General features: G+C 43.4%; 1 protein-coding gene across 1 annotated transcript; it reads right to left on the reverse strand.

Annotated features, from left to right (window-relative positions):
* Window positions 1-10,256: 10,256 nt before the first annotated feature.
* LOC121570118 (zinc finger protein 260-like) lies at window positions 10,257-26,911 on the reverse strand. Its single transcript, XM_041881610.2, has 4 exons — window positions 26,314-26,911; window positions 25,815-26,059; window positions 25,393-25,552; window positions 10,257-11,174 (listed from the first exon to the last, which is right to left on the reverse strand). The coding sequence occupies exons 1-4, from the start codon at window positions 26,672-26,674 to the stop codon at window positions 10,360-10,362; spliced, it is 1,581 nt and encodes a 526-aa protein (XP_041737544.2). The 5' UTR covers window positions 26,675-26,911; the 3' UTR covers window positions 10,257-10,359.

Genomic DNA, 26,911 nt, shown 5'->3' on the forward strand with positions numbered 1-26,911 from the left:
AGGGGAATACCCGCACACTAGCAACTGCCGAAAATGACGAAAAACAATCACACACAACACACAATGAACGACAGAGGGTTTAAATAGGGAATACAATACAACATAATAAGAAACAGGTGTACACAATCAAGACAAAACAAGTCAAACACAGAAACATAGATCGGCGGCAGCTAGTACTCCGGGGGACGACGAACGCCGAAGCCTGCCCGAGCAAGGAGGAGGAGCAGCCTCGGCTGATTCCGTGACAACTACCCTGTCTGGCCACAGCTCCTCCACCCACTCTGCAGCCAATAGTACGGCCAACAACTCCATTGTGTAAACAGATAAATGATTCGTTGCTCTTTTCGTCACTGCCAGACACCAACCGCGTACCCGAAGTGTTTACTAGATAGTTGACTAGTTGGCTAGCCTTCCGGTAAAAAAATAAATAAATATATATATATATACTTGCCCGTCAACTTTTCATTGCGTAACCCAGTGCGCCCTCCTGTGGACTCTTCAAAAAATGGTTCTTCAACAACATCTTCTTCAGTGTTGTAACCAAATAATGTCTCATCTCATCATTTGTTTTACAGATTAATATTACGTTTAGAGAAAGAAGATAACAGTTTAATACTAAAATATAAATTAGTATGAATTATTTACATCAAATAAAACTTTAATTTCAGTAATGTGACATAAACAATGAAAACACTGTTGGAGTTTGTTGCACTTGGAAAGTAAAGGAAGAAATACACAAGATGGGTTGAATAAATATATTATATTTTTTACAAATTAATAATTTCATATGAAAACAAACAAAACAAACAATTAAAATCTCGACCTCCATCCCTTCATTGTCACAAAAAAATCACAATATAAATCCAGCTCCACTGCTACCTCTGGATCCCACAGCACACACCTGCAGTGGAACCAGTGCTGGCAGAAGTCACAGCACACCCATGGCACCTCGGATCTACACTCCTGAGGGGAGCTTGCAGGCGGATCATGCTCCCCGCACAGCAGGTGGTGTCTTCTGTTATTTGAAAGAAATAACAAATAAAATAAAATAAGAATCACATTGATTAACATGGTTTGCATATGTAAAAAATACTTATTTTCTACCATAATTTGCAAATAAATTCATAAAATATCCTACAATGTGATTTTATGGAGAATTTTTTTTCTCAATTTGTCTGTCATAGTTGACGTGTACCTATGATGAAAATTACAGGCCTCTCTCATCTTTTTAAGTGGGAGAACTTGCACAATTGGTGGCTGACTAAATACTTTTTTCCCCCACTGTATGTAGAAGTACTACAGCAATAATAGTAATTGATACAACTGAGAGAGAGAGAGAAAAACAACCAGATTATGAAGTACCTGAGGGTGGTGCCTTGAGGTGGCTGGTGGAGTTTTCTGTGCTGTAATGATATTGTTATGTGGTTCGTAAGGATAGCCTAGCTAACAAATTGTCAGCCAACATAACGTGTAAGGTAACTTATTTGAAAAGTGCTTACTTTCTTACATTGCTCAGCCTTTTCTTAACATTTGTCATAATTAGTTAAAGCAACGAATTTGTATCCGCTTTATCGTTGGACTTCGGCTGCATATTGTCCGCACTTTTTTCTTCAGGTCTGAAAACGATGTGAAGCCGTGCTCATTTCCTGAAGAATAGTTCGTATTTTGGCGAATGTAGTACGACATCCGGGAACTTTTAGCATACTAACTATAGCCATACTATGACCAATAAGCATACTATATACTACATTTACGTCACAAATGGTACGGTTACTGCGGGTAGTATGAGTTTTCGAACACAGCTCTTGTCAACAGGAAGCAACAACGGCATCATTTTATTTACTTATGTTTTAGTAATATGAATGGAACTTTCAACATTAATTTCCAACAGTATTCTACATAAGTAGGTCAAACTGCTGAATGAGTCCAAAAACGTGCTTTGGTTGATATTTTTTTTTTTTTTAACGATCTACCAGAAATCATGAAAATGTGTTTGGCCTGCCTGCTATGTGGCCTTTTGTGTAGGTTACAGGCTGGAGACCAAACTGACGTCAGGAGACAGACACTGTTTATATGATTTTTACAGGCTGGAGACCAAACTGACGTCAGGAGACAGACACTGTTTATATGATTTTACAGGCTGGAGACCAAACTGACATGTCACGAGACAGACACTGTTTATATGATTTTACAGGCTGGAGACCAAACTGACGTCAGGAGACAGACACTGTTTATATGATTTTACAGGCTGGAGACCAAACTGACGTCAGGAGACAGACACTGTTTATATGATTTTACAGGCTGGAGACCAAACTGACGTCAGGAGACAGACACTGTTTATATCACTTCTCCGATCCATTGGCCTAAATAGCGCCCAATCACATAAAAATGTGCTTTGATGCGAATATGACATGTTAACACACACTACATACCAAAAACAGGACAATATGAAACGTACATTTCGGATGAGCTGATCCTAGCGAAGTAGAAGGAAATCCTTCTGCATTTCCCGCTGTGATTCTCATTGCAAATAGGCTCAAGATAACTACTGATGAACTTGGGGAATAGATTGCTCCCGAGTGGCGCAGCGGTCTAAGGCACTGCGTCTCAGAGCTTGAGGCGTCACTACAGACCACCTGGTTCGATTCCAGGCTGTATCACAACCGGCCGTGATTGGGAGTCCCATAGGGCGGCGCACAATTGGCCCAGCTTCGTCCGGGTTTGGCCGGTGTAGGCCGTCATTGTAAATAAGAATTTGTTCTTAACTGACTTGCCTAGTTAAATAAAGGTAAAATAAATAAAAATCTGAAAGTATTCAGACCCCTTGACTTCCACATTTTGTTACGTTACAGACTGATTCTAAAATGTTTGAAATTAATGTTTTTCCATATCAATCTACACACAATAGCCCATAATGACAAAGTGAAAACAGGTTTTTAGACATTTTTGCAAAAAACAGAAATAACTTATTTACATAAGTATTCAGACCCTTTGCTATAAGACTCGAAATTGAGCTCAGGTGCATCCTGTTTCCATTGATCATCCTTGAGATGTTTCTACCACTTGATTGGAGTCCACCTGTGGTAAATTCAATTGATTCAATGATTTGGAACGGCACACACCTGTCTATATAAGGTCCAACAGTTGACAGTGCATGTCAGAGCAAAGCCATGAGGTTGAAGGAATTGTCCGTAGAGCTCCGATACAGGATTGTGTCGAGGCACAGATCTGGGGAAGGGTACCAAACATTTTCTGCAGCATTGAAGGTCCCCAAGAACACAGTGGACTCCACCATTCTTAAATGGAAGAAGTTTGGAACCATCAAGACTCTTCCTAGAGCTGGCCGCCCGGCCAAACTGAGAAATCGGGGGAGAAGGGCATTGGTCAGGGAGGTGACCAAGAACCCGATGGTCACTCTGACAGAGCTCCAGAGTTCCTCTGTGGAGATGGAAGAACCTTCCAGAAGAACAACCATCTCTGCAGCACTCCACCAATCAGGCCGTTATGGTAGAGTGGCCAGACGGAAGCCACTCCTCACTAAAAGGCACATGACAGCACGCTTGGAGCTTGCCAAAAGGCACCTAAAGGACTCTCAGACCATGAGAAACAAGATTCTATGGTCTGATGAAACCAAGATTGAACTCTTTGGCCTGAATTTCAAGCGTCACGTCTGGAGGAAACCTGGCACCATCCCTACGGTGAAGCACGGTAGTGGCGGCATCATGCTGTTGGGATGTTTTTCAGTGGCAGGGACTGGGAGACTAGTCAGGATTGAGGGAAAGATGAAGATCCTTGATGAAAACCTGCTCCAGAGCGCTCAGGACCACAGACTTGGGTGAAGGTTCACCTTCCAACAGGACATTGACCCTAAGCACACAGACAAGACAACGCAGGAGTGGCTTCGGGACAAGTCTCTGAATGTCCTTGAGTGGTCCAGCCAGAGCCCGGACTTGAACCTGATCAAACATCTCTGGAGAGACCTGAAAATAGCTGTGCAGCAACGCTCCCCATCCAACCTGACAGAGCTTGAGAGGATCTGCAGAGAAGAATGGGAGAAACTCCCCAAATACAAGTGTGCCAAGCTTGTAGCGTCATACCCAAGAAGACTCAAGGCTGTAATCGCTGCCAAAGGTGCTTCAACAAAGTACTGAGTAAAAGGTCTGAATACTTATGTAAATATGATATTTCCTCTTTTTTTTATTTTTAATACATTTGCTGAAATTGATAAAAATCAGCTTTTGCTTTGTCATTATGATGTATTGTGTGTAGATTGATGAGGGGAAAAAATAAATTCAGTCAATTGTAGAATAAAACTGTAACGTAAAAACAAAATGATGAAAAAGTCAATCCTTTCCCTAATGCACTGTGTAAAGCTAGCCAGCTTCGTATGCTAGCTCAGGCTATATCTGTATTATGGAGGTGGATGTTGATAGTGCACCTGCTGCTTACTCAAGCCTGCTCCAGCTAGACTATGTATGCTCTTATCCAGAGCGACTTACGGTTAAGTGAGTGCATACATTTTCACACTTTTTTTTTCATACTGGCCCCCCCCCGTGGGAAACGGAACCCACAACCCTGGCGTTGCGAGCGCCATGCTCTACCAACTGAGCTACACGGGACTACTCACGGTCACTTAGTGGGAGATGATAACCTCTGGACGCTGTTCCTTGATTTAAAAAATGAATGTTTAAAAAAAAAACAATTTATGAAGATTCTGGATTATGCTATTTTTTGATTATCTTCACAAACCCGCACTTCACACATAGAGATGAAAGCAACTGAATGCCCCGTAGGGACGGAATGCCCCATAGGGACTGAATGCCCCGTAGGGACTGAATGCCCCATAGGGACTGAATGCCCCGTAGGGACTGAATGCCCCATAGGGACTGAATGCCCCGTAGGGACTGAATGCCCCATAGGGACTGAATGCCCCGTAGGGACTGAATGCCCCATAGGGACTGAATGCCCCGTAGGGACTGAATGCCCCATAGGGACTGAATGCCCCATAGGGACTGAATGCTCCGTAGGGACTGAATGCCCCGTAGGGACTGAATGTACAATAGTTATTGACACACTGAATGGATACCTCCATGTTCAGACAGTTTATTTTGAGAAAATGGCTTCCTGATTAAGTGACCTGAACTGATAGCGTGGCTAGTAGAACAGCGAACTGACAACGCTGAAACGTCAATCCACGGTGGAGTCAGTGACACATTTTTAATTTGTGTGCGAAATTCCAAATGAAGGAAAAGTTATCTTTGCAAACTCGGCAGGCTGCTGGTGGGAAGTTAGAAGCTGTTAAAAGAGCCGTCTTTATTCTATTACTTTTCATCAATGTGATCTTTGGTGTGCTTATCAATGCACAAGCACCTCCCCCCACTCCTATCGAGAAAATAGTTTTTAAGTCATACGAAAGTTTTACTGCGTGTTCTGAAGGATTCCTTACAATAGAAATGTACCTGGCTTAAAGGTGAACCACATTCGTGTGACTGGTTATCCCGAGTTGACCAAAGTTACCTCTTTAACTCCTCAAAGCTAATTCGTAGTGTATGTTTCAGGACTAATAAAGCCAATATAACTGCATGTTTTACAGAAAATAAGAATTTTTATTGTATTGATTGAGATACAGCCTATATGATTTCCAGCTACTTCTGAAGCACATGTTGTGCCCTAGAAACGAGTTTATTATAAAGACCAAAAATGTTGATACAAATACTTGTCATTGAAACTAATTTGTGGAATATTAAGTTTTTTTTTACATGATGTAAAAGCACTATTTTCCTATTGAGATGAATGGAAAAAATTGTACACTGTCTCTTTAAGAACGTTTGCTATGTCATTCATTCATTGCTATGGTCATTGACTTCCTGAAGAAGCTATCCTTTTCCCGATGTTTGAATGTACTGATGAAGTGAACAGGTTGTTAGCTACCTAATGAGGTAACAAACACGACTGAACAACTTGTAAAAGAAAAGGAGCTTTAGAACAGCAAGCGACACGCTTTTACGAATGGAAAATGCGGCCCCTCAATATGTGACAGGAAGAAATCCCCGTTTTGATCTAGAAAATGAGCAGTTTTCACTGTAGTGATGGCACAAGCATGACCCTAACGAATCTGTGCTCAGGACACAACAGTACAGTGAAGCATTATCATTACAAAAAGTATTATCTGGGTGATATTTTATTTTCTGGTGTTCCCATATTAAAAATTCCAGGTGGCACAGGAAAAGATTAAGGAGCATGTGCTACCGAAATGGGGGGGGGCGGATATTTCTTGTCTCGCCAGGACCTGTTTTCCTCTATGATTAGACCTGAGGGGGTCGACGACAAAACAGGATCAATGAGTTAGCCGGCTACCTTTTCTTTTTTTTAGAAAGAGAAGCTTGAAATGGTCTGAATAAATTAACAACCAAAAACCCTCTAAGTTGAGATTTCGTAATGAACCAGGAAATCCAGTTATTTCTGGTTCTTTATCAAAGTTAGATCCTGCCTTGCAGTAAACCCCTCTCAATATGCATTAGTACATTATGAATAAATACTGTTAGAATAAGAATTTTACATTTCTCTCAGTCTGTAATTTATTTTATTTTTTCTCATTCAACACTCTGTAAGATACATATACAATGCAAACATAAAAAGAGGAAATTAATCACATGCAAATAGCACTTGATTAACACACAGAGAGACAACACATAGCCCTAAAAGCATTACAACTGACCTACTCTATATTGAAACAGATGTACTCACTCCATGTTTAATTCATGTTAAAAAACAAATATATTTTTGAGTTTACTTTGTACAATTACATTTCATGTGGCATAAACAAATACAGCATGTGTTAACTCATGAATTAATGTATGTGTTTATGTGAAATGTCTCTTTCCACACTTGGTGCAGTGGTAAGGCAACTCCCTCATGGTCTTTCAGGTTCCCTAACTAGGGACAGTGGGGAGTATTTGATTCACTGCCGATTTTGCAGGTTTTCCTACTTACAAAGCATGTAGAGGTCTGTAATTTTTTTTATCATAGGTACACTTCAACTGTGAGAGACGGAATCTAAAACAAAAATCCAGGAAATCACATTGTATGATTTTTAAGTAATTAATTTGCATTTTATTGCATGACATAAGTATTTGATCACCTAACAACCAGTAAGAATTGGGGGCTCTCACAGACCTGTTCGTTTTTCTTTAAGAAGCCCTCCTGTTCTCCACTTATTACCTGTATTAACTACACCTGTTTGAACTCGTTACCTGTATAAAAAGACGCACTGTCCACACACTTATTGCATGACATGCATGAAGTATTTGATACATCAGAAAAGCAGAACTTAATATTTGGTACAGAAACCTTTGTTTGCAATTACAGAGATCATACGTTTCCTGTAGGTCTTGACCAGGTTTGCACACACTGCAGCAGGGATTTTGACCTACTCCTCCATACTGACCTTCTCCAGATCCTTCAGGTTTTGGGGCTGTCGCTGGGCAATACGGACTTTCAACTCCCTCCAAAGATTTTCTATTGGGTTCAGGTCTGGAGACTGGCTAGGCCACTCCAGGACCTTGAGATGCTTCTTACGGAGCCACTCCTTAGTTGCCCTGGCTGTGTGTTTAGGGTCATTGTCATGCTGGAAGACCTAGCCACGACCCATCTTCAATGCTCTTACTGAGGGAAGGAGGTTGTTGGCCAAGATCTCGCGATACATGGCCCCATCCATCCTCCCCTCAATACGGTGCAGTCGTCCTGTCCCCTTTGCAGAAAAGCATCCCCAAAGAATGATGTTTCCACCTCCATGCTTCACAGTTGGGATGGTGTTCTTGGGATTGTACTCATCCTTCTTCTTCCTCCAAACACGGCTAATGGAGTTTAGACCAAATAACTCTATTTTTGTCTCATCAGACCACTTGACCTTCTCCCATTCCTCCTCTGGATCATCCAGATGGTCATTGGCAAACTTCTGACGGGCCTGGACATGCGCTGGCTTGAGCAGGGGGACCTTGCGTGCGCTACAGGATTTTAATCCATGACGGCGTAGTGTGTTAATGGTTTTCTTTGAGACTGTGGTCCCAGCTCTCTTCAGGTCATTGACCAGGTCCTGCTGTGTAGTTCTGGGCTGATCCCTCACCTTCCTCATGATCATTGATGCCCCACGAGGTGAGCTCTTGCATGGAGCCCCAGACCGAGGGTGATTGACTGTCATCTTGAACTTCTTCCATTTTCTAATAATTGCGCCAACAGTTGTTGCCTTCTCACCAAGCTGCTTGCCTATTGTCCTGTAGCCCATCCCAGCCTTGTGCAGGTCTACAATTTTATCCCTGATGTCCTTACACAGCTCTCTGGTCTTGGCCATTGTGGAGAGGTTGGAGTCTGTTTGATTGACTGTGTGGACAGGTGTCTTTTATACAGGTAACGAGTTCAAACAGGTGCAGTTAATACAGGTAATGAGTGGAGAACAGGAGGGCTTAAAGAAAAACTAACAGGTCTGTGAGAGCCCGAATTCTTACTGGTTGGTAGGTGATCAAATACTTACAGTGGGGAAAAAAAGTATTTAGTCAGCCACCAATTGTGCAAGTTCTCCCACTTAAAAAGATGAGAGAGGCCTGTACTTTTCATCATAGGTGCACGTCAACTATGACAGACAAAATGAGATTTTTTTTTCCAGAAAATCACATTGTAGGATTTTTAATGAATTTATTTGCTAATTATGGTGGAAAATAAGTATTTGGTCAATAGCAAAAGTTTCTCAATACTTTGTTATATACCCTTTGTTGGCAATGACACAGGTCAAACGTTTTCTGTAAGTCTTCACAAGGTTTTCACACACTGTTGCTGGTATTTTGGCCCATTCCTCCATGCAGATCTCCTCTAGAGCAGTGATGTTTTGGGGCTGTCGCTGGGCAACACGGACTTTCAACTCCTTCCAAAGATTTTCTATGGGGTTGAGATCTGGAGACTGGCTAGGCCACTCCAGGACCTTGAAATGCTTCTTACGAAGCCACTCCTTCGTTGCCCGGGCGGTGTGTTTGGGATCATTGTCATGCTGAAAGACCCAGCCACGTTTCATCTTCAATGCCCTTGCTGATGGAAGGAGGTTTTCACTCAAAATCTCACGATACATGGCCTCATTCATTCTTTCCTTTACTCGTCCTGGTCCCTTTGCAGAAAAACAGCCCCAAAGCATGATGTTTCCACCCCCATTCTTCACAGTAGGTATGGTGTTCTTTGGATGCAACTCAGCATTCTTTGTCCTCCAAACACGACGAGTTTAGTTTTTACCAAAAAGTTCTATTTTGGTTTCATCTGACCATATGACATTCTCCCAATCCTCTTCTGGATCATCCAAATGCACTCTAGCAAACTTCAGACGGGCCTGGACATGTACTGGCTTAAGCAGGGGGACACATCTGGCACTGCAGGATTTGAGTCCCTGGCGGCGTAGTGTGTTACTGATGGTAGGCTTTGTTACTTTGGTCCCAGCTCTCTTTTGGTCATTCACTAGGTCCCCCCGTGTGGTTCTGGGATTTTTGCTCACCGTTCTTGTGATCATTTTGACCCCACGGGGTGAGATCTTGCGTGGAGCCCCAGATCGAGGGAGATTATCAGTGGTCTTGTATGTCTTCCATTTCCTAATAATTGCTCCCACAGTTGATTTCTTCAAACCAAGCTGCTTACCTATTGCAGATTCAGTCTTCCCAGCCTGGTGCAGGTCTACAATTTTGTTTCTGGTGTCCTTTGACAGCTCTTTGGTCTTGGCCATAGTGGAGTTTGGAGTGTGACTGTTTGAGGTTGTGGACAGGTGTCTTTTATACTGATAACAAGTTCAAACAGGTGCCATTAATACAGGTAACGAGTGGAGGACAGAGGAGCCTCTTAAAGAAGAAGTTACAGGTCTGTGAGAGCCAGAAATCTTGCTTGTTTGTAGGTGACCAAATACTTATTTTCCACCATAATTTGCAAATAAATTCATTAAAAATCCTACAATGTGATTTTCAGGATTTTTTTTTCTCAATTTGTCTGTCATAGTTGACCTGTACCTATGATGAAAATTACAGGCCTCTCTCATCTTTTTAAGTGGGAGAACTTGCACAATTGGTGGCTGACTAAATACTTTTTTCCCCCACTGTATGTCATGCAATAAAATGCAAATTAATTACTTAAAAATCATACAATGAGATTTTCTGGATTTTTTTTAAGATTCCGTCTCTCACAGTTGAAGTGTACCTATGATAATAAATTACAGACCTCTACATGCTTTGTAAGTAGGAAAACCTGCAAAATTGGCAGTGAATCAAATACTTGTTCTCCCCACTGTATTTCCACACTGGGAGAAATATATATTTCACTTCGATGTGGATTCTTTCAAGGCTTCTCTGCGGAGTGTTTTAGCTCATGTTTTTTCAGGTCTCTTGACTGTGTGAAACTCTTTCCACACTGGGAACAGGGGTGAGGCTTCTCTTTTATGTGTGTCCACTCATGTGTTTTCAGGCTCCATAACTGGATAAAACTCTTTCCACACAGAGAGCAGTGGAAATGCTTCTCTCCTTTGTGTATTATCTTATGTTTTGTCAAGGCCCCTACCTGAGTAAAACTCTTTCCACACAGGGAGCAGTGGAAGGGCTTTTCTCCTGTGTGTATTCTCTCATGTGTTTTCAGGTGCCCCAACCGGGTAAAACTCTTTCCACAATGGGAGCAGTGGAAGGGCTTTTCTCCTCTGTGCATGCTCTCATGTCCTTTCAGGCTCCCTAAATGGGTAAAACGCTTTCCACAAAGGGAACAGTGGAAGGGCTTTTCTCCTGTGTGCATTCTCTCATGTTCTTTCAGGCTCCCTAACTGGGTAAAACGCTTTCCACAATCGGAGCAGTGGAACGGCTTCTCTCCTCTGTGTCTTCTCTCATCCATTTTCAGGTGCCATAACCGGGTAAAACTCTTTCCACACTGGGAGCAGTGGAAAGGCTTTTCTCCTGTGTGTATCATCTCATGTCTTTTCAGGCTAAATAACCTGGTAAAACTCTTTCCACACTGGGAGCAGTGGTAAGTCTCCTCTCCTGTGTGTATTCCTTCATGCCTTTTCAGGGACCCTAACCGGGTAAAACTCTTTCCACACTGGGCGCAGTGGTGTCGTCTTGCTGGTTTGGACGTCTTTGGCTCTGGTTCCTCTGAGTCTTTGCTTTCACCTGCCAAAGAAAAACAGTGTTTATTTAACGAGAGACCTGAATGAAACCTCCACATGATAATAATAATAATAATAATATGCCATTTAGCAGACGCTTTTATCCAAAGCGACTTACAGTCATGCATGCATACATTTTTGTGTATGGGTGGTCCCGGGGATCGAACCCACTACCTTGGCGTTACAAGCGCCGTGCTCTACCAATTGAGCTACAGAGGACCACGTACAACATGATACAACTGTCTTCCTATGAGGTTTAATCCTAATCAGATCCCTCAATAACCTGAGGCCAGTTTTCAAACAGTTCATCATTTAAAAAAAAGTCTTAGTGTGATTTTAAAACCAAATGATGGTTTTAGAGCTCCAGCTGGAATCGTTCTGTCTTTATGCTGAGCAGAGCTCTATAATAACAGATATCGAGGACTACAGTATTTCAATCAATGTCATAGACCGCATTTGATCCATTGGTAATAATGATTTTTGTTGGTGACCCAGTCTTTGATGGTAAACACATCTTACATTGTGACTTTAAAGGGCACCTGTGAGATTCTGGCAACTAGCGTTAGCTCAATGACTGTAAGTCTACAGGTAAAGTAGCATTAATGCTAGTTAGCATTGGCTAGCATAACTACATCTAACTTCCTTCATACTGCACACAGAGACATACAAATGGTATCCACGAGTTCATCTGACGCTGGGTGTGTACAGTGTCTTCAGAAAGTATTCACACAACTACTGACCCACAACCGTACAGTTTTAGCCCAAAGAAAACATCAAAGCGTCTGTTAAGTGTCATATTATATACAGTGCCTTCAGAAAGTATTCACACCCATTTGACTTTTTCCACATTTTGTTGTGTTACAGTCTGAATTCAAAATGGATTAAATAAATAAAAAAATATCATTCATCTACACACAATACCCCATAATGACAAAGTGAAAACATGTTTTTGGACATTTATTGATAATGAAATACAGAAATATCTAATTTACATAAGTATTCACACCCCTGAGTCAATACATGTTAGAATCACCTTTGCCAGCGATTTCTGGGTAAGTCTGTCAAGTTGGTTGATGATTATTGCTAGACAGCCATTTTCAAGTCCTACCGCAGATTTTCAAGCCGATTTAAGTCAAAACTGTAACATTCAATGTCGTCTTGGTAAGCAACTCCAGTGTGTATTTTCTGAATGCTGGAAACACTCGGCTACAGTTTTTAGGTCCATTGTTTGAGTATTTAGAGATCTGTATTTTTCTATTAAAATGCTGAATTTCCGAAATTACCTAAAATGTATTTAAAAAGGTGTATTTATTGTTACATTAACATTGAATCGCCAAATAAATGTGTTGTTTAATGTAAAAAGTATAAAAAACAAAGACCTATTTCTTGCAAAGGTCAAAGGTCTTCCATATACTCTGTAATCATATATATATATATATATATATATATATATATATATATATATATAATACTCTTCTTCATGGTTCTAAAATGAAACATTACAGGAGGCGGGACGAAGGAGCATCTTACTATTGGTTACTATTATCAAGAAAGGAAATCATTATTTTTTTCTTTTTTAATTTGTCATTTAGCAAACGCTCTTATCCAGAGCGACTTACAGTTAGTGAGTGCATACATTTTTTTTCTTCCAAACTGGTCCCCCGTGGTAATCGAACCCACAACCCTGGCGTTGCAAGCGCCATGTTCTACCAACTGAGCTACACGGGACTATCAAGATGAAAGGGAGTAAACAAGGAGATGGTAGCTAGCTAGGCTAGCGGTTAGTAATCTCTGAAGTAAAGTAAGAGATGGTAGCTAGCTAGGCTAGCGGTTAGTAATCTCTGGAGTAAAGTAAGAGATGGTAGCTAGCTAGGCTAGCGGTTAGTAATCTCTGAAGTAAAGTAAGAGATGGTAGCTAGCTAGGCTAGCGGTTAGTAATCTCTGAAGTAAAGTAAGAGATGGTAGCTAGCTAGGCTAGCGGTTAGTAATCTCTGAAGTAAAGTAAGAGATGGTAGCTAGCTAGGCTAGCGGTTAGTAATCTCTGAAGTAAAGTAAGAGATGGTAGCTAGCTAGGCTAGCGGTTAGTAATCTCTGAAGTAAAGTAAGAGATGGTAGCTAGCTAGGCTAGCGGTTAGTAATCTCTGAAGTAAAATAAGAGATGGTAGCTAGCTAGGCTAGCGGTTAGTAATCTCTGGAGTAAAGTAAGAGATGGTAGCTAGCTAGGCTAGCGGTTAGTAATCTCTGAAGTAAAGTAAGAGATGGTAGCTAGCTAGGCTAGCGGTTAGTAATCTCTGAAGTAAAGTAAGAGATGGTAGCTAGCTAGGCTAGCGGTTAGTAATCTCTGAAGTAAAGTAAGAGATGGTAGCTAGCTAGGCTAGCGGTTAGTAATCTCTGAAGTAAAGTAAGAGATGGTAGCTAGCTAGGCTAGCGGTTAGTAATCTCTGAAGTAAAGTAAGAGATGATAGCTAGCTAGGCTAGCGGTTAGTAATCTCTGAAGTAAAGTAAGAGATGGTAGCTAGCTAGGCTAGCGTTTAGTAATCTCTGGAGTAAAGTAAGCCTAGGCGAATAACGTTAGTAGCTGAGTGACGTTGGCCAAAAATGAAGTGCATTGTTTTCTGTGGTGCTATTGATTGCATAAAATGACTTGACCTAGTTAAGCTCCATGAGTAGGACACAGCCCTAGCCAGAGATATAAATAAATATATGGTTCTGGCCCTAGCTGGTGCATGAGCTGTAATGACAACAAACCCAACCTTTACATGATTTCAATTAAAACATTTAGAATATCAGCTCCTGAATTGACCGACTCTCTGTTTTACACCAGACAACATCACCAATCCCTCTTTCTGTTTCTACCTGCCTGGGAGGGAAAGGAAGGAGGAGGAGAAGGGGTGGTGGAGACAGACATGAGGATGGAACTATGACTGCTGCCCCTGTGTACATACAGTGGGGGAAAAAAGTATTTAGTCAGCCACCAATTGTGCAAGTTCTCCCACTTAAAAAGATGAGAGGCCTGTAATTTTCATCATAGGTACACGTCAACTATGACAGACAAAATGAGAAAAGAAAATCCAGAAAATCACATTGTAGGATTTTTTATGAATGTATTTGCAAATTATGGTGGAAAATAAGTATTTGGTCAATAACAAAGTTTCTCAATACTTTGTTATATACCCTTTGTTGGCAATGACACAGGTCAAACGTTTTCTGTAAGTCTTCACAAGGTTTTCACACACTGTTGCTGGTATTTTGGCCCATTCCTCCATGCAGATCTCCTCTAGAGCAGTGATGTTTTGGGGCTGTCGCTGGGCAACACGGACTTTCAACTCCCTCCAAAGATTTTCTATGGGGTTGAGATCTGGAGACTGGCTAGGCCACTCCAGGACCTTGAAATGCTTCTTACGAAGCCACTCCTTCGTTGCCCGGGCGGTGTGTTTGTGATCATTGTCATGCTGAAAGACCCAGCCACGTTTCATCTTCAATGCCCTTGCTGATGGAAGGAGGTTTTCACTCAAAATCTCACGATACATGGCCCCATTCATTCTTTCCTTTACACAGATCAGTCGTCCTGGTCCCTTTGCAGAAAAACAGCCCCAAAGCATGATGTTTCCACCCCCATGCTTCACAGTAGGTATGGTGTTCTTTGGATGCAACTCAGCATTCTTTGTCCTCCAAACACGACAAGTTGAGTTTTTACCAAAATGTTCTATTTTGGTTTCATCTGACCATATGACATTCTCCCAATCCTCTTGTGGACCATCCAAATGCACTCTAGCAAACTTCAGACGGGCCTGGACATGTACTGGCTTAAGCAGGGGGGACACGTTTTGCACTGCAGGATTTGAGTCCCTGGCGGCGTAGTGTGTTACTGATGGTAGGCTTTGTTACTTTGGTCCCAGCTCTCTGCAGGTCATTCACGGTCCCCCCGTGTGGTTCTGCGATTTTTGCTCACCGTTCTTGTGATCATTTTGACCCCACGGGGTGAGATCTTGCGTGGAGCCCCAGATCGAGGGAGATTATCAGTGGTCTTGTATGTCTTCCATTTCCTAATAATTGCTCCCACAGTTGATTTCTTCAAACCAAGCTGCTTACCTATTGCAGATTCAGTCTTCCCAGCCTGGTGCAGGTCTACAATTTTGTTTCTGGTGTCCTTTGACAGCTCTTTGGTCTTGGCCATAGTGGAGTTTGGAGTGTGACTGTTTGAGGTTGTGGACAGGTGTCTTTTATACTGATAACAAGTTCAAACAGGTGCCATTAATACAGGTAACGAGTGGAGGACAGAGGAGCCTCTTAAAGAAGAAGTTACAGGTCTGTGAGAGCCAGAAATCTTGCTTGTTTGTAGGTGACCAAATACTTATTTTCCACCATAATTTGCAAATAAATTCATAAAAAATCCTACAATGTGATTTTCTGGATTTTTTTTTCTCAATTTGTCTGTCATAGTTGACGTGTACCGATGAAAATTACAGGCCTCTCTCATCTTTTTAAGTGGGAGAACTTGCACAATTGGTGGCTGACTAAATACTTTTTTCCCCCACTGTAGACATGGGACACTGGTCACTTTAATAATGTTTACATACTTTCACTCATTTCATGTGTATATACTGTATTCTAGTCAAGGCCATCCTATTCACCTATTACTATATATATATATATATATATATATATATATATATATATATATATATATATATATATATATTGTGACGTCACGAGAGGCTACACAGCTTTCAGCGGGATTGCTCAAGTAGTGCAAGGAGACAAGGTTCAAACAAAACAAGGATTTTATTATAGGTCTTGGGAAATTAACGAAAATATAACAAAATTCTGTTCTCTTGTGGCTCTTTAAGGGTTAACAGTTCAGGGATGTCTCTTCCACATCCAAAATCATAATTCTCACTCGCTCAGATAACTTTTCCCCAGCCTTACTGTAGTCCACGTTGCAGCTAGTGGCCAACCCAGCAAAAAGTCCTTCCAAATGTCTCTCACGTATTTCCACCGGTGCATATATCCAAAGGTGAGTATTTCCCAAAGGTAAGTATCTCCAAATCCTTATATTCCTCATGGAAGTGGACGTGCAGCCCTCTTGTCCTCCAGAGAGCCCAGCTTGGAGACTGTGTCTCTTCCCTTCCCTTACCTTCAGCTCATCAGCTCCTCATTTGTTTCAGCTGCGTGGGAAGATTGGCCATAGAGGGGTGGAGTTCCCGACCATACCAGCAGATGGAGCCATAGCTGTCTGGGTTTGCAGCCACCTCAGGGGGATGTAACGTCCCTCCAGGACACAGCCTCTCGTGACATCACACATCCCCCTCCTCGGGACCGACGTCCTCGTCGGGGTAAAGGCAGCGAAGAAGGCATCACGCCGGGAGAGGGCGTCCGCATTGCCGTGGTGCTTGCCAGCCTGCTCTCTCTTCAACTCCTCCACCTCTAGGACCAGGGACTCAGCCTCCTGTTGTCTCTCCTTGAGTTTCTTACTGAACGCATCAGCCTTGGTTTTAGCAGAGTTTAGCTTCTGTTGAGCAGCTTTCAGTTCCTTCTCTCTCTCTGCCTCCGCATTCTTCATCTTGTTCTCCAACACCTTGTACTTCTCCTCTGCCTTCTTCTGGACCTCCTTACTACTGCGCAGGGTCTCCTCACACTCCTCGATGGTCCTGCGCAGCCTCTCCAGCTCCTCCTGTTGCTTATGGAAGGAGCTCTGTTGGAGTTTAGCCTGGAGGATATCTAACTCTTCTGTCTTCATGTCTAACTGTTGCTTTAACAAACGATACCTCTCAGCGGTCCCCTTCAGACCAGACAGTTCTTTGTCCAGATTCTGTAGCTCCGTCTCTGTGTCGGTCTGGGCACCTGCCATCCCTATCCGAGCCCGGGCGGGAGTGAGTAATTCGGAGGATTGCACCGGAGCCTTCCCAGGATGAGTCTTGCCTCTCCGTTTCCGAGGTACTCGGGTTATCCTCTCCTGAGACTCTCTCCAGAGTGGGTAAAAGGCTGGGCAGTCTCGTCCAATTAGGACAGGGACGGGGAGGGAATCAACCACCCCCGCCGTCGTGTGTATGGTTCCCCGTGTGCTGGTCATTGTAAGTTCAGTAATGGGGTATTCTCTGGTGTCCCCATGGACACAGGAAACTGGGAGGACTTTCCCCGGGGTCAGACACGTTGGGCCCACCAAATCCTTGCGCACCAGGGTGGCCCGGCTACCAGAATCCAGTAAGGCCTCCACATCATGGTGATTCACAGTTACCGGGCAGGTGGGGGGGTCGATCTGGGCCGCCATCTACGACTCCCAAGAGCGAGGCAAAACGGTGTGTGGGTGCTGCGCTGGAGGACTCCGCAGTGGGCATAGGTTCATCGGCTGGTTTCCCACACTGCCAGGAGATATGTCCCATCTCCCCACACCGGTAACACTGTCGAGTTTCCCCCTCCTGGTGTACTCTTCTTGGACCCGCCTGGTTTCTGGCTCCCCCTGGAGCCGGGATAAGTCCTGACGTGGCTGGGTTCGAGACCTTGGGGTCCTTTGGACGGGTTCTTCCCATTTGTGGTGGGGCCGCCCTCCTGGGGTCTTTTCGGGAAGCATTCAGCATCTCCGCTGTGGCCTGGTACTTTTCCACCGCTTCCACGGTCAGATCAGCCGTGGTCAAGGCCTGTTGACTGATGAACCGTTTTGCCTCATAAGGCAGGGCGCGTAGGTAACGATCCACCACAACGGCCTCCACCACCGCCGCTGCTGTATTCCTCTGCGGATCCAGCCATTTCCTTGCGATTCGGACAAGTTCATGCATCTGCGCCCGAGGAGGTTGGTCTGGTTGGAAGGTCCAGCTGTGAAAGCGCTGGGCCATACCAAACTTTGTGAGTCCATATCTGCTGAGGATCTCAGACTTCAGGGCATCATAGTCAGTAACCTGGTCAGGGCCCAGGTCCCGGACAGCATTCAGCGATTCCCCGGTTAGAAAGGGGGCTAACAGACCAACCCACTGTTGCTTGGGCCAGGCTTCCCTAGTGGCCGTGGCCTCAAATGCATGCAGGTATGCCTCAATGTCATCGGTAGCTCCCATCTTAGATATAAAGTCACTTGCCTTTATTGGGCGGGTATTTTGGACCACCCTCTGTCTCTGCAACTGCAATTCCTCTGCCTTCAGAAGGTTGGCTTTCTTTTGCTCCTCCAAGAGAGCCACGTTTGCTTGCATCTGGGCTTGCTGGCCAGCAACAAGGGCTTTCAATATGTCCTCCATTTCAGTCGGGCGGGGAGCCTACGGCCAACTTGGAAAACTGGGTGATCAAACCTTCGGTATCCTCCTCTGACATGCACTATTAACGCTTGAGCGTGCCCGTATTCTCCACCATCTGTGACGTCACGAGAGGCTACACAGCTTTCAGCGGGATTGCTCAAGTAGTGCAAGGAGACAAGGTTCAAACAAAACAAGGATTTTATTATAGGTCTTGGGAAATTAACAAAAATATAACAAAATTCTGTTCTCTTGTGGCTCTTTAAGGGTTAACAGTTCAGGGATGTCTCTTCCACATCCAAAATCATAATTCTCACTCGCTCAGATAACTTTTCCCCAGCCTTACTGTAGTCCACGTTGCAGCTAGTGGCCAACCCAGCAAAAAGTCCTTCCAAATGTCTCTCACGTATTTCCACCGGTGCATATATCCAAAGGTGAGTATTTCCCAAAGGTAAGTATCTCCAAATCCTTATATTCCTCATGGAAGTGGACGTGCAGCCCTCTTGTCCTCCAGAGAGCCCAGCTTGGAGACTGTGTCTCTTCCCTTCCCTTACCTTCAGCTCATCAGCTCCTCATTTGTTTCAGCTGCGTGGGAAGATTGGCCATAGAGGGGTGGAGTTCCCGACCCTACCAGCAGATGGAGCCATAGCTGTCTGGGTTTGCAGCCACCTCAGGGGGATGTAACGTCCCTCCAGGACACAGCCTCTCGTGACATCACAATATATATACACACTATTCTATCCTACAGATATACTAAATATTCTTTCCACATACTGTCCATAATGTCTATACATCACACACACACACACACACACACACATATATATATATACAGTGAGGGAAAAAAGTATTTGATCCCCTGCTGATTTTGTACGTTTGCCCACTGACAAAGAAATGATCAGTCTATAATTTTAATGGTAGGTTTATTTGAACAGTGAGAGACAGAATAAGAACAAAAAAATCCAGAAAAATGCATGTCAAAAAGTATGACCCCCTCTCAGTCAGAAAGATTTCTGGCTCCCAGGTGTCTTTTATACAGGTAATGAGCTGAGATTAGGAGCACACTCTTAAAGGGAGTGCTCCTAATCTCAGTTTGTTACCTGTATAAAAAGACACCTGTCCACAGAAGTAATCAATCAATCAGATTCCAAACTCTCCACCATGGCCAAGACCAAAGAACTCTCCAAGGATGTCAGGGACAAGATTGTAGACCTACACAAGGCTGGAATGGGCTACAAGACCATCGCCAAGCAGCTTGGTGAGAAGGTGACAACAGTTGGTGTGATTATTCGCAAATGGAAGAAACAAAATAACTGTCAATCTCCCTCGGCCTGGGGCTCCATGCAAGATCTCACCTCGTGGAGTTGCAACGATCATGAGAACGGTGAGGAATCAGCCCAGAACTACATGGGAGGATCTTGTCAATGATCTCAAGGCAGCTGGGACCATAGTCACCTAGAAAACAATTGGTAACACACTATGCCGTGAAGGACTGAAATCCTGCAGCGCCCACAAGGTCCCCCTGCTCAAGAAAGCACATATACAGGCCCGTCTGAAGTTTGCCAATGAACATCTGAATGATTCAGAGGAGAACTGGGTGGAAGTGTTGTGGTCAGATGAGACCAAAATCGAGCTCTTTGGCATCAACTCAACTCGCCGTGTTTGGAGGAGGAGGAATGCTGCCTATGACCCCAAGAACACCATCCCCACCATCAAACATGGAGGTGGAAACATTATGCTTTGGGGGTGTTTTTCTGCTAAGGGGCCAGGACAACTTCACTGCATCAAAGGGACGATGGATGGGGCCATGTACCGTCAAATCTTGGGTGAGAACCTCCTTCCCTCAGCCAGGGCATTGAAAATGGGTCGTGGATGGGTATTCCAGCATGACAATGACCCAAAACACACGGCCAAGGCAACAAAGGAGTGGCTCAAGAAGAAGCACATTAAGGTCCTGGAGTGGCCTAGCCAGTCTCCAGACCTTAATCCCATAGAAAATCTGTGGAGGGAGCTGAAGGTTCGAGTTGCCAAACGTCAGCCTCGAAACCTTAATGACTTGGAGAAGATCTGCAAAGAGGAGTGGGACAAAATCCCTCCTGAGATGTGTGCAAACCTGGTGGCCAACTACAAGAAACATCTGACCTCTGTTATTGCCAACAAGGGTTTTGCCACCAAGTACTAAGTAATGTTTTTCAGAGGGGTCAAATACTTATTTCCCTCATTAAAATGCTAATCAATTTATAACATTTTTGACATGCGTTTTTCTGGATTTTGTTGTTGTTATTCTGTCTCTCACTGTTCAAATAAACCTACCATTAAAATGATAGACTGGTCATGTCTGTCAGTGGGAAAACGTACAAAATCAGCAGGGGATCAAATACTTTTTTCCCCTCACTGTACCTCCCAACATCACCCTGGTGGACACCAGACCTACCTCCCAAAATCACCTCGGTTGAAAAACCAACCAAGGAGGAGCTGGTGGTAAAACTTTACAGCCCAACTTTAGCTAGCCTAATGATGGCAGTCTGACTGGTCAACTCATCGGTACACTTGCAATGGCTGCCTTGTGTTGTCATCAAATCAAATCTTATTTGTCACATGCTTCATAAACAACAGGGGGAGACTAACAGTGAAATGCTTAATTACGGGCCCTTCCCAACAATGCACGTAATGATAAAAGTAACAAATACACAATGAGTAACGATAACTTGGCTATATGTACAAGTACCGAGTCGATGTGCAGGGGTACGAGGTAATTGAGGTAGATATGTATACATATAACCAGGAATAAAGTGACCGATGATAAAACAGTAACAGCAACGTATGTGATGAGTCAAAAAAGTTGGTGCAAAAAAGGGTCAATGCAGATAGTCGGCGTAGCTATTTGGTTAACTATTGATCAGTCTGAAAGGTACATTTGTCTCCCAGTGTCTGTTGGAAAGCAGACCGAACCAGGTTGTCTAGGATTTTGCCTGTGCTTAGCTCCATTCCGTTTATTTTTATCCTAAAACAAAATCTCCCTAGTCCTTGCGGATGACAAGCATACCCATAACATGATGCAGCCACTATCATGCTTGAAACTAGAACAAAACAAATACCATGTTTTGGGGGATTTTAACATTTTATCCATAGAAGGGTCCTTTGGGGGAAGGATTGTTGACATACAGTACCAGTCAAAAGTTTGGACACCTCTACTCATTCAAGGGTTTTTCTTTATTTTTACTATTTTCTACATTGTAGAATAATAGTGAAGACATTAAAACTTTGAAATAACACAAATGAAATCATGTAGTAAAAAAAGTGTTAAACAAATCAAAATATATTTTATATTTGAGATTCTTCAAAATAGCCACCCTTTGCCTTGATGACAGCTTTGCACACTCTTGGCATTTATAGCTCAGAGGCAGAGGCACTGCAAACTGAACTTGGGAGATACTCCTAAATTGATAGTGCAATTTGTTTAGGTGATTTTACAGCTAGCTAGCTACTTCATTTAACATTTTAGTCATTTAGCAGACGCTCTTATCCAGAGCGACTTACAGTTAGTGAGTGCATATATATATTTTTTTCATACTGGCCCCCCGCGGGAATCGAACCCACAACCCTGGCATTGCAAACGCCATGCTCTACCAACTGAGCTACAGGGGGCCACTTCACATGCAAGGAACAGAGCGCAAGCTTTTGTCAGCGCCTTTCTCAAATCATCAATAGCCTTTAGTCGCATCATGCAGCCCATAAATCCTTTGATTAAGACATTCTAAGGTTTGTATCATTCACAACTAAAACTGCCAAATAACTCTAAATGTAGCGTATGACCCGTTTCAAATGATCACTTTTACATTTAAGTCATTTAGCAGACGCTCTTATCCAGAGCATTCAACTTAGGATAGCCAGTGGGACAACCACATCTTGATCACAGTAAGTACATTTCTTTAAACAAGTCAGCGCTAGCATACATAGCCACTTCATATGTGCACTTTCGCTCCGGAATGGGAAAAAATATCCTTTCTATTTTATTAAGCCAAGTTAAATTATATTCTTCTTACTCCAAAATCTTATAACATAAAAATAATGGCACGGGTCTTATAAGCATATATTGTCTGCTAAATGAACAAGCCTACGGCACAGCGCGTAGCCAGATAACACACAGTAGGCCAACCCATATTCTGTTCTTTTGAAATAGATTTTTTCATATGATAAATGTTTCTTTAGACCTGCCTAAATTTTAAAAAATGATTTATTATGATGGTGTATATTCGATTGATTTATTAGACTTTTTTTTTACGTAGATGTTCCAAAGGCGTCCATCAGCTTGTAGCCTGGAGATGCTAAATGTGTTTATGTTAATTAACCGTCAATTATCGTGAGATCTTTCGCATGATAATAACCGGCTGACAATATTTAACCAACCGCCACAGCCCTATACATGACTGTCTGTCTGCCTCCTGTGGAGCTTAGCCAATGCCTGTCTGCCTCCTGTGGAGCTTAGCCAATGCCTGTCTGCCTCCTGCGGAGCTTAGCCAATGCCTGTCTGCCTCCTGTGGAGCTTAGCCAATGTTTGCAATTATGATGAAAAATGTTTTCCATTTAAAATCTCTAATTAGACTACTTGTCCACGTCTTGCTGCGTTCCACCTCTAGGCAGCCAAGCGTGTATCCGGACCGGTGCGTAACCCGGTGCCATAGTTACGCTAAATATATGCTGATATCGTGGAGAGAGTAAATAGCTGCATGTAACTCAGCAGCTAAGAAGAACATGCCATCACTAGACTGCCTGTTTGGGTCGCGGTTATGTTGGCAACACTGACAAAAAAATACTGAAAGAAATACTGCACACGTGCAGAGATATCCGTATTTTTAGCCTGGGCAGATTGGGATCCATAAACGCCGTATCCGTAGCCACGTTGCATATTCTAACTACAGAATTAGAATAATCATTATATTTCCATGATTCCAAGTGTTTAGATCTGTACTGTACAAATATATAAACGCAACAATTTCAAAAGGTTTTACTGAGTTACAGTTCATAGAAGGAAAATCAGTCAATTTAAATTAGATTAGGGCCTAATCTATGGATTTCACATGACTGGACAGGGGCACAGCCATGGGTGGGCCTGGGAGGGCATAGGCCCACCCACTTGGGAGTCAGGTCCACCCACTGGGGAGCCAGGCCCAGCCAATCAGAATACGTTTTTTCCCCACAAAAGGGCTTTATTACAGACAGAAATACTCCTCAGCTTTCACAATGCAACTGGTTTAACAACCATCCATCTGTAATAATAGGCCTTTAATCTGCTACATTCACTGATAACATTTACTCTACATTTGACTGCTAAGATATTTTATGTTAACATTCTGCGACTCCGGTGGTCTTCAAGAGCTTCTGAAGGTGATTTGGTGGTGCCCGGGAACTGAAAAGTTTTGGGAACCCGCTGACCCATGAAACAGACATTAGAATTCCCATTTTAAAAGTTCCCTGATTTTAAAATCAGTATTTCTGGTAATAATGATAATTTCATTGATTCTTATCCACATGTGGTGTTGACATTGTTACCTTCCCACGAGACAAACTGAAAATGTCTCACAAAAAAAGAGAACTAACAAAGAAAATCACCGGGACAACCAAAACCAAACAGGGAGTTCTAGAAGGGGTTCTGAAAGACATGCAGCTAGGACAACTCTTACCTCCCGAGTGGCGCAGTGGTCTAAGGCACTGCATTGCTGTGCCACTAGAGATCCTGGTTCGAAAACAGGCTCTGTCGTAGCCGGCCATGACCGTGAGACCAATGGGGCGGCGCACAATTGGCCCAGCGTCGTCCAGGGTAGGGGAGGGAATGGCCAGCAGGGATGTAGCTCAGTTGGTAGAGCATGGCGTTTGCAACGCCAGGGTTGTGGGTTCGATTCCCACGGGGGGACAGTATATAAAAAATATATATATGCGCTCACTAACTGTAAGTCTGGATAAGAGCGTCTGCTAAATGACTAAAATGTCAAATGACACGTGCCCTCAAAGATTCCCGTCATGGATGACCACTAAGGACTGTCGAATGAAAATAAAACCCCACACCAACTTAGGAGTAAACAGACAGCGGAGCCAAACGAAACAGGGAAGGCACCAGATAAAAGGCTTGGTTTCAGAACTTAAATAGGGAGAGACAACAAAATTCATCACTCTCTCAACATCTCTCATGCCAACTGATGCACAGGCCAGCAGGTCTTAAGTATCACCTGGGCCAGCACAGGTGAAACACCTTCTGACTAACGCGATGACAAGCCAGCACAGGTGAAACACCTTCTGACTAACGAGATGACAAGCCAGCACAGGTGAAACACCTTCTGACTAACGAGATGACAAGCCAGCACAGATGAAACACCTTCTGACTAACGAGATGACAAGCCAGCACAGGTGAAATGCCTTCTGACTAACGAGATGACAAGCCAGCACAGGTGAAACACCTTCTGACTAACGAGATGACAAGCCAGCACAGATGAAACACCTTCTGACTAACGAGATGACAAGCCAGCACAGGTGAAACACCTTCTGACTAACGCGATGACAAGCCAGCACAGGTGAAATGCCTTCTGACTAACGAGATGACAAGCCAGCACAGGTGAAACACCTTCTGACTAACGCGATGACAAGCCAGCACAGGTGAAACACCTTCTGACTAACGCGATGACAAGCCAGCACAGGTGAAATGCCTTCTGACTAACGAGATGACAAGCCAGCACAGGTGAAACGCCTTCTGACTAACGAGATGACGCCAATCAGTGCACCCAATGTCCAAACCTCCAAATATAAAAACCAACCCTTAACAACATGTACACACCAGTACTGTGGGTTTCTCCCTCCTTTGTTCTCCACCAATTCATTTAGCAAAAAGCAGCTTGTGAGTAGTTTCAGAACTAATGAGCTGCTATACAAACAGTGAATCCACTGACCACTGAACTGTAACAGAAGCAGATTGTAGTCTAAGCCACACACACACACCACCGTTCTTACTTGAGACTGAATCTCCCTCTTCTCCTCCTCTCACAGTTCCACTCAGCCCCGGTGTTTTCCTGCAGTCCACCAGCCACACAGACACCCTCTTCAGACCCCACAGTAAGGCAACAGTGGGAGAGGCGCAACCTGGGGACTCCGGAAGAGGGAAAGACATGTCCTGGAAACCACACAAATAAAGAATCAATTTAGGATGGGAAACACTCTCCTTCCTTGATCCCTCTCGTTCTCTGGACCACCTGCTATAAATGCATTGGAGGAGAAAGTCCAATCAGAATCACCTTTATTTGCCAAAAAAACATTCACATAATCAGAATTTGGAGGAACCACCAAATATTCTCCTCCAATGCATTTATAGGAGGAGGTCGAGGAATCAAGGAAGGACTTTCGAGGACCAGAAACACCGACTGGGATATACTCACACCACTCTCCCTCTGCTCTGGGGTGTGCCTCTCTGGAGCTGACTCCACCTTCAGCCTGTTGCTAGGAAGCCAATCCTTGTCCTTCATGTCCCATTCTTCATCGCAGTGAATAGCATCATCATCATCACCAAACTGGCTGGGATTCATGGGTGCCACATTAGATTCTCCTTGTATCTTTCTGATGTCCTCTTCCACTGTGGAGCCCTGGGAGGGCCAGAAAACGGCATATTGCCTCGTATTTGGATCTGTAAAGGGAAGAGTTTGACTATCTGTAAAAACAAAGGGAGCGTACTCTCTACCATCATCTGATTCCAGACCTATCACTCATCACCCTAGGACCTTCCGTCAGAGAGCAATTGACGAGCGAACTCTGAATACAAACTAAACTAAAAAACAAAAATAAATCAACTTTTTTTTTTTTGTAAGAGTTAAATGCCCCTTTAAAACCACACACCGGTTCAACAACTGCATAGTTTGTCCCCGTTAAGACAATACTCACTGTTGTTAATCGGATCTTCAGTCTCCTCCTCTTTCACTCCAAAAGGTTCTTCTTTCAATGTGACAGCCTCCTCTATCTCCTTTTTGATTCTGAAAGCTTCTACCTCCTCTTCCACTGTGACAGACTCCTCTTCCTCTTTCACTACAAACGATTTGTCTTCTTTCACTGTAACATCCACCTCCTCGTTCAATGTGATAGCCTCCTCTTCCTCCTTCCTGATTCGAAAAGCTTCTTCTGCTCCTTTCACTGTAATATCCTCCTCTTCTTCTTTAACGACAACGTTCAGCCCCGGAGCTTCTTTCTCCGTCCAGCAGACCTCCTCTTCTTCTTTAGCAGGGGGGGAGTAGCTTTGTGAGGTCATGGTCGGGGATGTTAGCTAGCTAGCTAAATTAGCATTAGCGACTAGCCTAGGTGCTAGGCTCGGTAACACATTTGCAAATTACGTTTAAATGAACTAGCAGATACGTTAACAGAACTGTGTTTAAAATCACTGGGATTTGTGTAGCTACAAAAAAATGGTATATAGACCTTCAATGTTTCGATTTCATGTTGGCTAGCAAGCCACCGAGGTGAATGAATCAGTAGCCGTGTTGTTGAA

The sequence above is a fragment of the Coregonus clupeaformis genome, chromosome 20, assembly GCF_020615455.1.
Source record: "Coregonus clupeaformis isolate EN_2021a chromosome 20, ASM2061545v1, whole genome shotgun sequence".
NCBI lineage: Eukaryota > Metazoa > Chordata > Actinopteri > Salmoniformes > Salmonidae > Coregonus > Coregonus clupeaformis.